General features: G+C 39.5%; 2 protein-coding genes across 5 annotated transcripts; one reads left to right on the top strand and one right to left on the bottom strand.

Annotated features, from left to right (window-relative positions):
• Positions 1-755: 755 nt before the first annotated feature.
• LOC122864748 (RNA-binding protein 5-like) lies at positions 756-10,848 on the bottom strand. 4 transcript variants are annotated; one of them, XM_044172381.1, is made up of 25 exons: positions 10,710-10,848; positions 9,237-9,290; positions 9,004-9,154; positions 8,737-8,880; positions 8,129-8,198; positions 7,736-7,809; positions 6,806-6,883; positions 6,332-6,386; positions 6,130-6,192; positions 5,879-6,039; positions 5,683-5,780; positions 5,270-5,357; positions 4,428-4,496; positions 4,272-4,341; positions 4,058-4,161; positions 3,451-3,580; positions 3,245-3,336; positions 2,969-3,124; positions 2,740-2,889; positions 2,343-2,417; positions 2,067-2,246; positions 1,794-1,868; positions 1,612-1,703; positions 1,357-1,486; positions 756-1,181 (listed from the first exon to the last, which is right to left on the bottom strand). In XM_044172381.1, the coding sequence occupies exons 2-25, from the start codon at positions 9,251-9,253 to the stop codon at positions 1,056-1,058; spliced, it is 2,448 nt and encodes an 815-aa protein (XP_044028316.1). In that variant the 5' UTR covers positions 9,254-9,290; positions 10,710-10,848; the 3' UTR covers positions 756-1,055. The 4 variants fall into 4 exon arrangements, with proteins under 4 accessions (XP_044028316.1, XP_044028301.1, XP_044028325.1 ...); XM_044172366.1 differs by lacking the exon at positions 10,710-10,848 and adding an exon at positions 9,714-9,858; XM_044172390.1 differs by lacking the exon at positions 10,710-10,848 and adding an exon at positions 9,772-9,789.
• A 31-nt stretch (positions 10,849-10,879) lies between these two features.
• On the top strand, positions 10,880-14,454 carry emc3 (ER membrane protein complex subunit 3). The gene is made up of 9 exons (XM_044172400.1): positions 10,880-11,091; positions 11,504-11,675; positions 11,779-11,836; positions 11,999-12,092; positions 12,506-12,610; positions 12,752-12,833; positions 12,967-13,046; positions 13,474-13,556; positions 13,640-14,454. Exons 2-9 carry the CDS (start codon positions 11,521-11,523, stop codon positions 13,766-13,768), a joined length of 786 nt encoding a protein of 261 aa, XP_044028335.1. The 5' UTR covers positions 10,880-11,091; positions 11,504-11,520; the 3' UTR covers positions 13,769-14,454.
• Positions 14,455-14,486: the final 32 nt, after the last annotated feature.

Raw genomic sequence — 14,486 nt, 5'->3', positions numbered from 1 at the left:
GAGCACAGAGAAGAAGTAGTTCCAGGCTGTACGGGCAAGTCACTATGTTTACATTTTATATATTTCAATAGCTCATTAAAGCCCAGATACAGTGAATTATTTTCTTAAAGCAAACTACACATGGATTTAGGGAACAAACTGTACAACAAAACCATAGCTGAGGCTGAAGCTGTAAAGTCTGAGGGATACTGAAACATTGTTTAAAAACATGAAATTAACTCCAAGCCTATATATCCAGGTCATGAAAGAAACATACTCAAACTGCAGATTCGAGCAGTCAATCAACATGCAACTCAATGGGGCTGTTTAATAATGGTGAGCAAGCGTGAAGTGTTGGAGACTTGACAAGAATCACCACACACTGTCAGGTAGCTTGGAAGAATGACAGCTTGCTCTCAAGCTCTCAGACCACCTTGACCTTTAGATATTGATCTTAGAGATCATTAACACCACTCACAGTTCTTTATGGCATACAGCCCAGTAATTGTGACAAAGCCTCTGTGTATTGTTCATGTACAGTATATCTACCATGGTAAGCTACTGCTTCTTACAAAAGAAAAAGCCTCAAGTCCTATCTTCACAACATTACCAGTGATGATGAAAAGCTGCATGGCACTGAATCATTCAAATAACCTGTTATATCAGTACGCGACTCTGCATATAGTGTATGTCTTCCATGTTATATTATGTTATTCTTCTCATAACAACAAAGATGTTTTTTGTAAAAAGAGAAAACATTTTGCAGAACAGTATTGTTGAGTACAAAGGTCGGGTTTAATTGCCACATTAGTTCTTTAGATTTTCACAGAAACAAAACCTCAACAGGTCCACATAATTTTATGTACAAACACTATATTTACATGTTCATTCAACTGAAAACATTTTGAATGACAAAATATCTAGCAATATATAAAACAAAACTACATTTTATATACACATAGTGAAGATAGAAATTACAGTTTAAGTCCGTACAGGGGGATAATTGTCACAGTAGGATCATTTGGGCACAAAATTAATATTCCCAGTTCAGTATGATAACTTTCCCTCTCTCCAGTTCACTCTATCTCTGTGAAGCGTGAGAACATGGCCTTCCGAACAGCATCCTTGTAGGTGTCAGATGCTGAGAGTTCATATGAGCTTCCTTTAATACCCAAGCCTGTGCCCTTGGTCCTTAATGAGGCCTGTGGGGAGAAGCAGAGACATTCAGAGAGTCATTAGAGGAGACAGATTGGACGCAGGTAACCCTCAGGTAACACTGCTAATTACTTTGTGAGTGAAAAAAGAACACATTGACATGCATATTCCATCTGTTAGGATGAGAATACAGGATGGGAGAATTGTTGTTGGCTTTCTCACCGAGATGGGAGTGGTGATGCCCTGTTGGTGGCGCCCCAGACCTCTACCTTCCTGCCAGCCCATCGCTTGCAACATTTTGTTCCCGATATTATCAGTTGTTAGGCCGTCTTTGGTGGGCTGCTCATAGTTTCTGTTGAAGGTGAACGACAGGAGAGGTTTAAAATTTAAAAAATGAACAGCGTTGATGAGGATCACATGGGTCCGCTTCTGAAATGTCCCAGATGATTTGCAGCGAGATTAAACTGTTACACTTACTCTATCGGTTGATAGAATTTCTTCTTAGGTGAAGGAGGATCAGGAACACCATACTTCTCCCTTCTCTCTGCAGCTCGGTCTCTGTATTTCAGCTGTTAAAATGACCATGAAACTTTATTCAATGTGTGTCCTCAAAGCAAAAAAAAAAAAATCACTTGTGTATAAATTCTTCAGCCAAATACCTCGATTTCTTTCCTCTCCAGCTCCTCCAGCTCAATTTCTGTGAGTTTTGATCTTCTCTGAATTTCTAAGTTTTGCTAAAACAATTGAAAGTGAATTGATTGATTGAATTGATGTGTGTTTATGTTGTTATTTATATATAAATATATAATTTTATTTTTTCCAAGACTGTATAAGATCAATAACATCAAAGCTTTATACACTGAACAGATGGCAGTGCTCAGAATATTCATAGCTACTTGCAGATTAAACGCCTGCTGTTTCACCAGCCTCACCTTGTGGAGGTCAGAGAGCTGCTGGTGACGCAGCAGAGCCTCTTTGGTGGGGAACTGCCGTCGACACAGCAGACAAACCATTTTCTTCCAGTCTGTTATTTTTCCCTCTTCATACGCTGCTCTATCTGAGCCGCCCTCCTCTGTGTCAATGTCTCCGTTGTAAGCAGCAAGCAGACCACTCTGGAATATGAAAATGGATAAAGGTGAAGTGTTATGGGATTTATTTTTTATTAATAATTGTGGAGTGGGGAAATAAAGGCAAAGACACAAACAAACCTTAGCTGAAGCGTCCTGCTCTGTGACCTTGAACTGTTCGGTCATGAGGGACGGCAAGTCAAAGCCTCCAATTTTCTATAAAAGGAAGCAACACATCTCAAACAAATAATACATACAAGCTATATTATCATATGATTGTCCACAACACAAAGGCCAAGGCTCATTTTCCGCTCATTATGAATGAAAAGCTACTGGTTTCTAATATTTTAGAGGCTGGTGACAGAATCAATGTCAGTTATGAAAAAAACAAAAATTATATCATATTCGATGTCAATTAATGAGCAGGATGAATGTGACTTCCCAGTTAGCCCCCTCTCAGTCTGTTACTGTTTCAAGTATGCTATGACACTAATGCAATTTAAAAACATACTTAGGCCTAGTAGTGACTACTAAATACCTTTTTCTCAAAGAGAAAGAAACCTGCGTCAGCAGCTGCAGACTCTTTCCTGTCTTCCTCCTTGGACGGTCCTAAGCCTTGGAAACCACTCTTAAAACTTTCTTTTTGCTTATTGAAGCTTTTTGCCCAGCGCGCCATGTCCTTTGCGATCTGAAATTGTATTAACTGTCAGAACAGATATCACTTAAATGATAAGATATGCACCACACAGAAAAAAAGCAGCATTTACCTGTTGTGCAGACTTGGTTTTGGCCTTGTCTTTTTTCTCTCTGGGCTCTTTGGACACTTGCTCTGTGCTTGTGTCTGATTCAGCAGGTGCAGGGATGTATGTCTGCTTCTCACTGTCCCAATAAAGGTACTGCTGAGTCTCTGAGTTATAGTAGTACTATTGATGACAAGCATAAGAAAAACTGTATAAGCAGTTTTGGATAAAATAAATGGCATACAAATGCATAGCATTTGGCACTATATTCTGTACATACATTAAGACCACAGGGATACATACTTGGCTGCTAGGATCATAGTACAGGCCGGTGTGTGGATCGTAATAGTAACCTGAAGCCTCATCATACTGGTATGTGGAGGTGTCAGGGGCAGCTACAGATACAAAGAGGCACATATGAAACAAAACACGCTTAATAAAAATATCACATAAAATTGACCTAAGGTTGAACTATTCGTTCACGCCATTCTGTGGCTAATTAATCTCACCTGTTGTGTTAGCAGTCGGGGCAGCGCAGACAGTAGCTGCAGCAGTGGAAGCTGCTGGTGTTACCAGTGATGCAGTGCAAACACTAGCAGTCTGATGTGCTGCATCAACAGGCCTCAATAATTGATGTGACTGAAAGTGAGGGGGAAAAGTAAATCACCATTTGCTTTTGCAGCCACAATACAACACCAGAGTGATAAATTATAAATTAGTAGTTGTTTGCAGTACATAGATGCCATGTTAAAAAGGGACCGTTCACCCCAAAATCAAAAATACATATTTTTCCTCTTACCTGTAGTGCTATTTATCCATCTAGATTGTTTTGGCAACTATCGGTAGAAAGAAAATAGTTCCTACATGAAACTGCTCACAACAAATGTGTGGATTATCTTGAGTAACCGGGTCATGATTTCTGGAAAGAGACATTACTGTTGAGTTTTTCAAATGTATTTTTTGGCACTTTGAGCATCTCTACAGCCAAAATCTCCAAAACTTGGCAACTCACAACTCATACCAAAACAGTGTAGATGGATAAATAGCACTACAGGTAAAAGGAAAAATATGTATTTTTGATTTTGAGGTGAATTGTCCCTTTAATACACTGTCTACCTGTATGGCAGGCTGGCTGATAATGACAGGCTGGTAAAGTTGAGCCATCTGGGATATGACAACACCTGCGGCTGCAGGGATCAATGTCTTCATTTCTGGAGCAGCTAAAGACAGTTGGTAATGATACATTTATCAATCTCTGCCTTAGTATATATATATAAAAAAAAAAAAAGTCAAAATACCTCTGATACCACTGATTGACACCTCTTTTTACCTCCGAGTAACCCATCTCCAATGACAGGAGCCAATCTTTCAGGCTGCTGCCATAGTTGGTAATTCTGTCCCTACATCAGAGGAAAAAAAACATTATGTCAATCATTGGTCTTCCTTGTTAAAGTCATTGTCCCAATAAAGTAGACTGTGAACTGACCTGTGTATGCTGTGCATAGCCCTCTGGAAGAGCAATGTAGTCAGAGGTGGTACCTGAATCGTGCTGTAACTACAAGAAAATACAGGCATGAGAGCAAAATCAGTAACAAGAACCCCAATTAAAACATGCCAAGTTGCATTTGCAACTGAACCAGTACAAATAAAATGTGTAAATTCAGTAAACCTTTAAAATATTGAATATAAAAAAAGATAAACAATGAATCAAATCACTCCTTGTAATGCCAACGTTTCTAATACTGCCATTCCCACTGAGAATCAACACCCCACTTCGATATGTTTAAGTCCCTCTGTCCCCCATATAAAACCATGTTAGAAATGTTCTTTTATGTCTATGGCCAGTGAGAGCTGTTGACACTTCACCATACTGACTAGCAAACCAAAACAATAAACTGAAAGCTGTTTTTTTTGTCCCAATTAAATTTTATTTATATAGGGCCAATTCATAACAGAAGTTATCTCATTGCACTTTTCCTATAGAGCAGGTAAGATCACCATGACAGCAAACATTTAACATTACATTAGTCATTTGATTTAGCTTTAGTCTCCTCCTTACTTTTAAAGATGCCGTCTCTGCAAGGATGATTAATACCAGCTCTTCTTACACACAACCACCTTCAGTCTTGATAAATCACATTAAAAACACAAATGTATCTGCATACTCATGTCGAAACACTACATTAGAGAAATCACTAAAATGCCCCCCCTCAGTGTTTAACATTTGTTCATAAGTGCTCTTTGCCTTACTTTAAATGTCATACCACATAGTTCAGGGAATTTAAAGGGCAAATACAAAACAGCACAAGTAAAACCCTGGCTGGATACCTGGCTGGATGACCACTGAGCAGCAGCAATGGCTGTGCTGGCAACAGAGAGAGCACTGGCTCTGATCCCATCAGGCTGCGCTGAGTCTCTGGGAAGGACACGGAGAGATTAGTTAAACCTTCATTTTGCAGTACACGCAGGATGAAAACCAGTCAGTCATTCATTTGTTTTAACTACGCTTGCATTTGAATACTGAAGCTGCGTGCAGGATCCTCCAGCAAAAAGTGATTATGAATGTAAATTCTTTTTTTAGTGCACTACAAAACAAATGACTAGAAATACCTATAGTATGTGGAGACAAAACTTCCCACATGGTGCAGTTCACACAGTGCAAATCCAACAGAGCTTAAATGTACTATATTCTATTCATAGAACGCTGAATCAAACAGTATGTGTGTGTGTATATAACTCACTTCCTAGCACTCTTGGCATAATCCATACCAATTGTTTTTCCATCCAGTTTTAGAGGTGGCTGAAGGCATTGGAGAACAGTGAGCAGCTGAGAAGCCTCCTATAAAAGAAGTGACGATGCAAGATTGTCACGTGTGTACACCCCCAAAAGAAACTGACTTACATGACGACTACATACCAACTACAGAAATAAAATACCAAGGGAGATGAGAGCTGAACAAAGGCAAAGCCTCTATTCTTTCCCGTTTGCTTGTCCTTGATGAGGCGGATGTTGCCTGCTGACAGGTTGGCATAGGGGGCCAGTATGTTCAAAATTCCATCAACAGTTGAAAGAGGGGCAATGTTTCTCAAAATTATTGCTGTAAACAAAAACAGCATTCATGAATAAATGTAGAATATGTTTACTGGAGGAAAACAATATTTCAATATGTGGTGAAAAACACACTCACTGTCTCCATTGTATTCTTCTTGCTGTTGAGACTTTAAACCATTTAGTCCCAGTGACTCCCGATCTATACTCAGCAATGACAAAGTAGAGTGACACTTATAGGTAACCATTAGTCGGTGCAAGCCACTAAAATAGAGCAGGACAGAGTGGAAGATACTTGCAGAGAAGAGGAACAAAAATTCTACTTTCAAGTAACTACTCACCAACTTTGGCTGCTCCACACCTGAAACACTTATTTCGGAAACTTAACACACCACACTGGGACAAACCAATGACAATGTTTTAGTTTTTTGTTTGTAAAAATAAATAAATAAAAGTACAAGAAGAGAGAAATATACATAAAGCACACATGCACTCTTTGCTGACTTATTCACATATTGGTACATAACATTGTCATACTAGCACGACAGTTACAGCCCATGTTAAGTCCATGTGCAATAGGCCTGCTGGTAAAACCTGTACAAGCTAGTACATGTGCTCACTTATTGTATATATAAAAAGGTATTTTAGAACATTTAACTTTTGTTGTACTTGTTAAATTTATTTAAAAATCAATTTTTTAATCAATGTATGACCCAGATATGTTCTGTGTTTCTGGTTTCTGGTACTGTGTGCTTGTACTCTGTAGTGTGCAAATGGCAAATAAAGTTACTTGAAGTTAATGAAATGACACTCACTGCAGTGCAAAGCCATTTTTCAAAGTTCTGTCTCCTGTAGTGCAGAGCAATGCTTTTCCCCTCGATCACCAACTTGTTCTGTGAAGTCAAAAGACACCAATTATTTTAAATTCTGACCTGTTTAAGCCAAAGAGGCAGGTGAGGTCCTGCTGCTACCCCACCCCATGAGTGAGAGCAGCTGGAACGGGAAAGTGATGCTAGGTTTACGCTCGCTGCTTCAGTGTCTCAGGGAGTAAAAGGGAACAGAGGCAGAAAGACAAGTTCAGAGAGAAAGCTGCTGTTCTGTGTATGAGGGAATGAGTTCTTAAAAATAAAATAAAACAAAATAAAAAAAGGTTCTTAGTGTTTGGGAACGGAGTGCTGCCAGCTTGTCCCTGTCTGACTCCAGTCTTCGGATTTTAAACAGAGATGAGAAAATATCCAAGTGACAGAGCTGGAGCAGAATGTGCTTTGGAACCACAGGACTAAACACAAATACTCTGTGAACAACAAGTATACTCTTTATAAGGAGAGGCAAAAGGCTTATTCAGCTTACATATTGTCTGCATAGTATCTTGGTTAATATTTGTAACAGAACAGGTAAAAGATTCCATTGCATTTCCAAGAGCATAAACCTTTATACAGTGAATCAACACTGAATTCACAACATACAGTAAACTAAGCAGCTGAGAGACTTTTATTCTGGCTGTAAAAGCTTCTCGATACTTAAATAAATTTAAATTAACCAAGTGTGTGATATCAAAAATATTTACTTCTGATATCAGTTTTGTATGACCAACGTAATGATACAGTCCTCCAACTAAATACTAACAGTTTTTAGCTCTGTATATTGCAAATGCTGCACAACTCTCAATGATCAATCACTCGTGTCGGTTAATTGGGGCTCTAATCTCCAAGAATAATTCTAAACTTGGTGATTGTTGAGGCAACCTGATTGGTCTCCATCCATCGGGTAGAATCTTGCAAGCGATAAAACTCCATGACGGCGAAACCTCGGCTTATACCTAGAAACAGTATCCAAATATAGACGGGAGGCGTGTTAGTTAGAATGCTTTGGTGCAACATTCAAACTCACAATGGGCTTGTGGTGGTATATTTTGTTTACCATAGCGTGTAACGTCTGTACAAAAATGGTAGAGGTATAGTACATACAGTTACCTCCTTACCTGGCCACATCATCAAAACCAGACTATCTACAAAAGGATCCTCTGACAGTTGCAATATGAGGCTTTTTTTCAGGGATAGAGATAAAGGAGGTAAAGTGGGCTGTAAGACAGAGCATGGAGGTGAATGTGAGAAACTCCTTTGAACAGCAACACTCACCTCTCCTTTTCCTCATCAAGCGAATTTCCATAGGGTGGGGCCCCTGGAGCTGCTCGAGCGCTGAGCAGATCTGGACGATGGAGGCAGACGGTCAAATTCATCTGAATACAAAAGCTTTTTACAACATTACGCAATCAGTTTCACTCACATCAAGCTAACACTATCAAACTTTATGCCATTTATCCATTTTTAGAAATGGTCAGCTGCCTGTTCCTTTGGTCGGGCCACAATAAAATTTAAAAAAAAAAGAGCAGTTGACATTAACACCCATAACAAATTCAACTTCCTAAACTATACAAATTGCCTGAACAGACCCTCAGAACTTATGGTAAAGCCAGACCGAACGCTGCCAAAACCTCCCACAATCAGCTGCTTGATGATAAATAGTCATGCCAGACCAAGTGTTTCTGCAGTTTAGGTCAAGAAATGAAACAGATCAGTGCAGGAGCTGCGTCTGATTTTTACAATTTACACTTATATAAAATCACAAAGGATCTCAGGTATGACTGATTCCAGGTCGGTTTACAGATTTACAACTTTGCCTTAAGAGCTGACTGTGTTTACCCTTGAAAGGCATCAGTGAGACTCAGTGATATTTGTGAGCTTACATCATCCTCTATGACATGAAGAGGGAGACCCCTCAGGATAATGGTCTTGCTCTCCTCCTGCTGCTCCATTTTGTAGTGCTGGTCTGGATAATCCCCATCATATTCATCTTCTGATCTGTCACTATTGTGTCGTTTTCGGCCCCTCTGTTGCAGACAAGCAAAATAATAACGCTGTTATTATTAAATTTAGAAGCAAGATGTTTTGTATTTTTCTGCTACAGGTGTGAAAGCAACATGAGCTTACAAAAGGTATTTCTAGTCACTCACCTCTGGACTGTCTCTGTGCTCTCGCCGTCTATCATCACCCCATCGTCGATCATAAACCCTCTCCACGTCTCTACCTCGTCTTTCATGCCATTCTGGATCATCTCTCCTCCCATCCGAACCATATCTTCCACTGCGTTCACCCCGACTGAGCCTGAAAAAGAAAATGAGTGCCAGTGAAATATACAAATACACTGAATATGTGCCACTTCTACACTGGATTATGTTCCTCTTACCTTTTATCAGCTCCCATGGTTTAGTGTTGAGGACACACGTTTGATCAAGGAACTCTGTAGAAAAACCAAAAGATTTTTTTTAGCCATTGGGTCACTATTAAATATAGCTGTTGGCAGGTGTTTGACGTCAGCCAGGGAAAACCTCAGATAGCTTAATAGATATCAACAAAAGGATACTAACGTTAACTAATGTTACTGTTCCAGATGGATGTGATCTTCAGCTACAGGACAACTGGTCTACTTATCGTCTAACGCTTAGATCTGGCTGCAAACTGTTTTCCAGCGACAACCCTGCTGAAACAAGCGGGCCTTTGCTGAAAGAGTAACGTTAGCAAGCAGGCCACTGCAGCTGTGTGCGACTGGCGTTAGCTTTAACATTTGATGGATACCGTATGGGTCAGCTAGCGTAACTGAAATAACTACGTTACGTTGGGCGAAAGAAGAAATTCAATCCCGTGTTCTTTCTTTACTACATACCGTTTAAATGACACAGCTTGCTAGTTCTGATAACGACCTGACAATAGAGGGTTTCTACCATCAATGTAGATCTTATTATATATTTTTTTTTTTCCAGTTCTTCCGGTCAATCGGCTGAAGAGTCTTCCTCTTTTTTATAGGACGGTTTGCAAACAGATTAACTGCGCATTACCGCCACCTACTGATCGGGGTGATTTAGGATGGCAGGATACGCGGCACACTGCAATCTGGCTAATAAAATATTCAACACAGTGAATAAACGAGTAAATAAGTGCTCTAGCATGAATAATAATAAAATATACCATGATTTACTCATACATCATACCTTCTCTAATTAGGCAATAATATCCTGGTGTAAAAACTCTGTATCACGGTGAAATCTCTGTATTACCAAAACATCTACTGTACTTATTAGTAGTTTAATTTACAGCTTGTGCAATAATATGTAAGTAATAATATATGCTACTGTCACATGTAAATCTACACTGGCAGTTACCTTGTATAAGCAATTTACAGTAACAGTTTGAGATGCCAAAACATACTTGGTCAATAAATCTGTTTCTGTTTCTGATCCCTTTAGAAAGAAAAACAGGGACATTTAAATCCATATTATTACACACACACAAGTGGTAGGCTACTGTTGTCCTTCCTGTTTCCCCAGATTTTCCCAACCATCATTAATTTCTAAACAGATGACATGTTTCTCTGTTTCCCTGATCCTACTGCTTGTTTCATTGTGACATAACCCTTTCAGCCTCTGCATTGTTAATATCTGCCGTCCCTGCTCTGCATGTCTATCTGCCTCTTCATTAGCTTTGCTTCCTATATATGTATCAGTGAAACTATAATGAAAATGCTTTGTATTCTACACAATTTACAATGCTATTAACTTCAAACAAACTTGTTACGCTTTCACTGTATGTCAAATTTTAGGAACAACTAAAAATATGTGGATGGCAAAGTGTAAATGACCTACAACATGTCACCTAATATTACCTGCTGTGTGCTGTTCGCCCTGGGAACTGTCATGGACCACAGGCTGTCACACATGGGACATGACTGGCAGAGGGACACTGGCTGACCCGGGCAGTCTATGGGGCACACGCTTCCCCTATCACCGCGGGGTGGCGCTGCAGTCCCGGTGAGACGAGGATGAGCTGCAGAAGCAGAAATTTGCACTCATCCCTGGAGCCAACACCACAGCGCGACGGTCTCAGTAGTGACTGCGAACTGTTAAATGTTGTTTAATTGATTTAACTACCTCACATAGCGCATGATTTGCGTCTCTCACAGCTGGGGAAAACACTGCAAGTGGTGGTCGCTGCGCTAAGAAGACTCGCCAGCTCCCACCAACCGTGACCCGCGCATCACGAAGAAGGTAGCCAGCTGGCTAACATTAGCGTCAGCTGAGTTAATCGGTGGTAGTTTCATACATCATTGCTAACGTAACTGGTTTAGTTAAAGAACATATTGTTTCCATGTTGTGAAGTAGAGCTTGGATCAGGTTGTTTAACGTCAGTCAGTTAGCTTGATACCTATGATTAACGTTACCTTAATGACGCTGGCTAGCTAGCTAGCTAAAGACTGACAGCCCACCCATTTGTAGTTTCGGCTCAGTCGTAGCTTGACATACAGCTTCTTGGTAATTTACCAAACTATTACAATAAGCAGGCCTTACATTAGTTAGAACGCTATGTTTTAATGTTTGAGACGAACAAACGCTGTGTTAAACTTGCCTGCTATCTACTGAACGTGTTTGTCTTCGCCTTGCTGTGTCTTTGACTCCTCAGTCGCGCTACCAGGCTGTATGGCTGAGCCGGAGCTTCTGCTGGACTCCAATATTCGACTTTGGGTGGTGTTGCCCATTGTCTTCATCACTTTTCTTGTCGGGGTGATTAGGCATTATGTCTCAATTCTTCTTCAAAGTGACAAGAAGTTGACGTTAGAACAGGTCTCTGACAGGTACCTAATCTTAAATTGTGAGGTGGATCATATTTAAAAAAAATAAAATAATAATCCACTTGCAGTCATTTGAATTAATGTGTTGCTCCATCTCCAAATCCAGCCAGGTTCTTATTCGGAGCAGAGTTCTCAGAGAAAATGGAAAATACATTCCCAAACAGGTAGGGAATTTTTGTTTATATTGTTATATACATATTATTCTTCATCAGATGAGTTCTCCTCTTCACTATCTCCAGCTCAACACACAAACACTGGTCTTTGCATTCATTTGTCACAGCTACAGTGTGTAGGACAATGTCACTGATATCTGCCTTTCATTTTAGTCCTTTTTGATGAGGAAGTTCTACTTCAATAATCAAGAAGATGGATTTTTCAAGAAGACCAAAAGAAAGGTTGTTCCACCCTCTCCAATGACAGGTAATCCTTTTATGTATTTACCAATATACAGGATGTGATGATGCAATCTTCAGTGTTATAATCTACAGTGACCTTTCATACAGAAGCCTATATCTCCTACACCATCTTGTCAGAACTGGTGTTCTTTTTTCTCTTGCCTTAACAAACTTATGTCCAAAACAGCTAAAATACTATTGAACCAACCTGTATAAATAAAAAAAAACTACAAACTAGAGCAAGTGCAAACCAGTAGCTCTTGCTAGTATAAATGAAAGTGTCTCTGGTGTTTTGCTGTTAATGTGACACATTGACATTTTTATAGAGCAGCAAACCCACTTTACAGTTGTTATCAATTGTAGGAAAAAAAGAAAAACAAAACAGCTCTTAGCAAGACTTTTATTGAGTGCATTTCATTGCACACTATCTTTTCACAGATCCCAGCATGCTGACAGACATGATGAAAGGAAATGTCACCAACGTGCTTCCCATGATCCTCATTGGAGGCTGGATCAACTGGACCTTTTCTGGATTTGTAACAAGTAATGATCTCACTCTTTTGCAGCTTGGGGTTCAGAATGTGGCATGCACAAAAAAGACTTTTAATGTGGCTTGCTACCAGATAAGATATCGTTTACATGGAAATTCTACATTGAGTTCTTTCTGCACTCTATTTCACACAGCTAAGGTTCCCTTCCCTCTCACTCTGCGCTTCAAGCCCATGCTGCAGCAAGGAATAGAGCTGCTCTCGCTGGATGCCTCCTGGTAAACGAACAAACCAAGATCTGTAGAGAGATACTGCATTCGCCATTATGGATTAATCGAAAAATGCTTAATCTAGTGTGTGACCTTGTCATTTGTTCTGTTCTCTGTGTTTGTGTGTGCGTTTATCATCTAGGGTTAGCTCAGCGTCATGGTATTTCCTGAATGTGTTTGGACTACGAAGCATGTACTCATTAATTCTAGGCCAAGATAATGGTAAGATTAGTTCATTCTAAGATAATTTTGAGTGTTTTGTTGCACCAGATTGTAAAGTTTCATGATAACATGAAAATGTTTGATCTACTTATGCTGATTCTCAGAAGGTTCAACTGTAATAGCAACCCTGTCATACTACAAGTAGTTATTTTATTCACTCTTAATAATGTTCAATTGAACTTTAGCTCTTAACGTTAACAAAGCCATTTTCATAACCAGGCTATGAACAGGAATATTAATATACACGCAATCTGAGAGTTGTTTCATTTTCAGTTTTAGCTGCAGATTAATCGTGGCCAGTGATATTTACAAATCAATTAAGCCTTACAGTCAGAGTAAAGCCTGTGACTTTGGTGACTTTTGTATACGCCTTATTAGTGGTGAAACAGCTTTGCATTCAAGTAATTGTTTTTTTTAATCCCCGCAGGTGCAGATCAGTCAAGGATCATGCAGGAGCAGATGAGTGGTGCCGCCATGGCCATGCCTGCAGATACAAATAAAGCTTTCAAGGTATATAATGTAGTTTCAGTGTAATTTATTAATGAGGGTGGGCTTTGCTAAGTTGTTAATGTGATGTCTGTCCTTGATTTCAGGCTGAGTGGGAGGCACTGGAACTGACTGACCATCAGTGGGCGCTGGAGAGTGTAGAGGAGTATCTGATGAGCAGAGAGCTGGACTTTGATGGCATGTTTAGCAAGGAGCTGCCAAGTGGTATCTTCTGATGCCCCGGCCACTTCTATTTGGAATTTGAATTTCGATCTTTGCAGGGATTTGTTTTTGGTTAGAACCACAGAAATGGGACAAATCCTTTCACTTCATTCACTTATTTGTGGTCCTTGTCTTTTCACATGTATTACCTTTCCATTCCTGTCCATAAAATATCTGAAAGGACTTAAAATACACGGGTTCTGCTGCTGTCTCATGCATATTAGAAATCATTGCTTTGCTATTTCACCTTTGAGACAAGGAGCTGTTTGGGAGACATTAAGTGGCTTTTTGCTTATTAAAATGCATTATTAGCTTGCAACTGTATGCCATCATAATGCCATTAGGTAATAGAATGTGAACTACCTAGTGCTTTTTTTTTCTTATGCCATGCACAGCTAGACTAGCTGTCTCAATTTTCATATGTATCATGTTTTAAAAAATTAGGAAGCACTACCATGTTACAGGTCTGAATGATGTTTATTTAATGAATTATACTTTTATTAGATCATGGATAGATCAGCTGCTCTGTGTCAGCTGCCTAAAGTTGGAAGCAGACCCAGAACTGATTTAGTTGTTGGCAGAGAATATGTTTGTGATTGAAAAATTGTGTTGTTTTTTTTTTTTTTTAAGTATGTAGACGGTTTATTTTGTAATGTAACTCCCCTGTGTTTTGTACAGCATAAAGCCTGTTTTGATTAAATATCCGGTTTTATTTGTTGCAATGCACCCCGA

This window comes from Siniperca chuatsi, linkage group LG2, assembly GCF_020085105.1.
Source record: "Siniperca chuatsi isolate FFG_IHB_CAS linkage group LG2, ASM2008510v1, whole genome shotgun sequence".
NCBI classification, from domain to species: Eukaryota; Metazoa; Chordata; class Actinopteri; order Centrarchiformes; family Sinipercidae; genus Siniperca; species Siniperca chuatsi.
Note: the sequence above shows the minus strand (reverse complement) of the source record. Positions and strands in the feature narration are given on the sequence as shown.

What these genes read in the sequence shown, in the direction of transcription:
- emc3 (XM_044172400.1), top strand. Translation starts at nt 11,521, where the DNA reads ATGGCTGAGCCGGAGCTTCTGCTGGACTCCAATATTCGACTTTGGGTG. An exon ending in TTAGAACAGGTCTCTGACAG is followed by an intron (nt 11,676 to 11,778) that starts GTACCTAATCTT and finishes CTCCAAATCCAG; the next exon opens with CCAGGTTCTTATTCGGAGCA. An exon ending in ATACAAATAAAGCTTTCAAG is followed by an intron (nt 13,557 to 13,639) that starts GTATATAATGTA and finishes CCTTGATTTCAG; the next exon opens with GCTGAGTGGGAGGCACTGGA.
- LOC122864748 (XM_044172381.1), bottom strand. An exon ending in TGGAGATGGGTTACTCGGAG is followed by an intron (nt 4,162 to 4,271) that starts GTAAAAAGAGGT and finishes AACTGTCTTTAG; the next exon opens with CTGCTCCAGAAATGAAGACA. An exon ending in TCTTTCTCTTTGAGAAAAAG is followed by an intron (nt 2,418 to 2,739) that starts GTATTTAGTAGT and finishes TTCCTTTTATAG; the next exon opens with AAAATTGGAGGCTTTGACTT.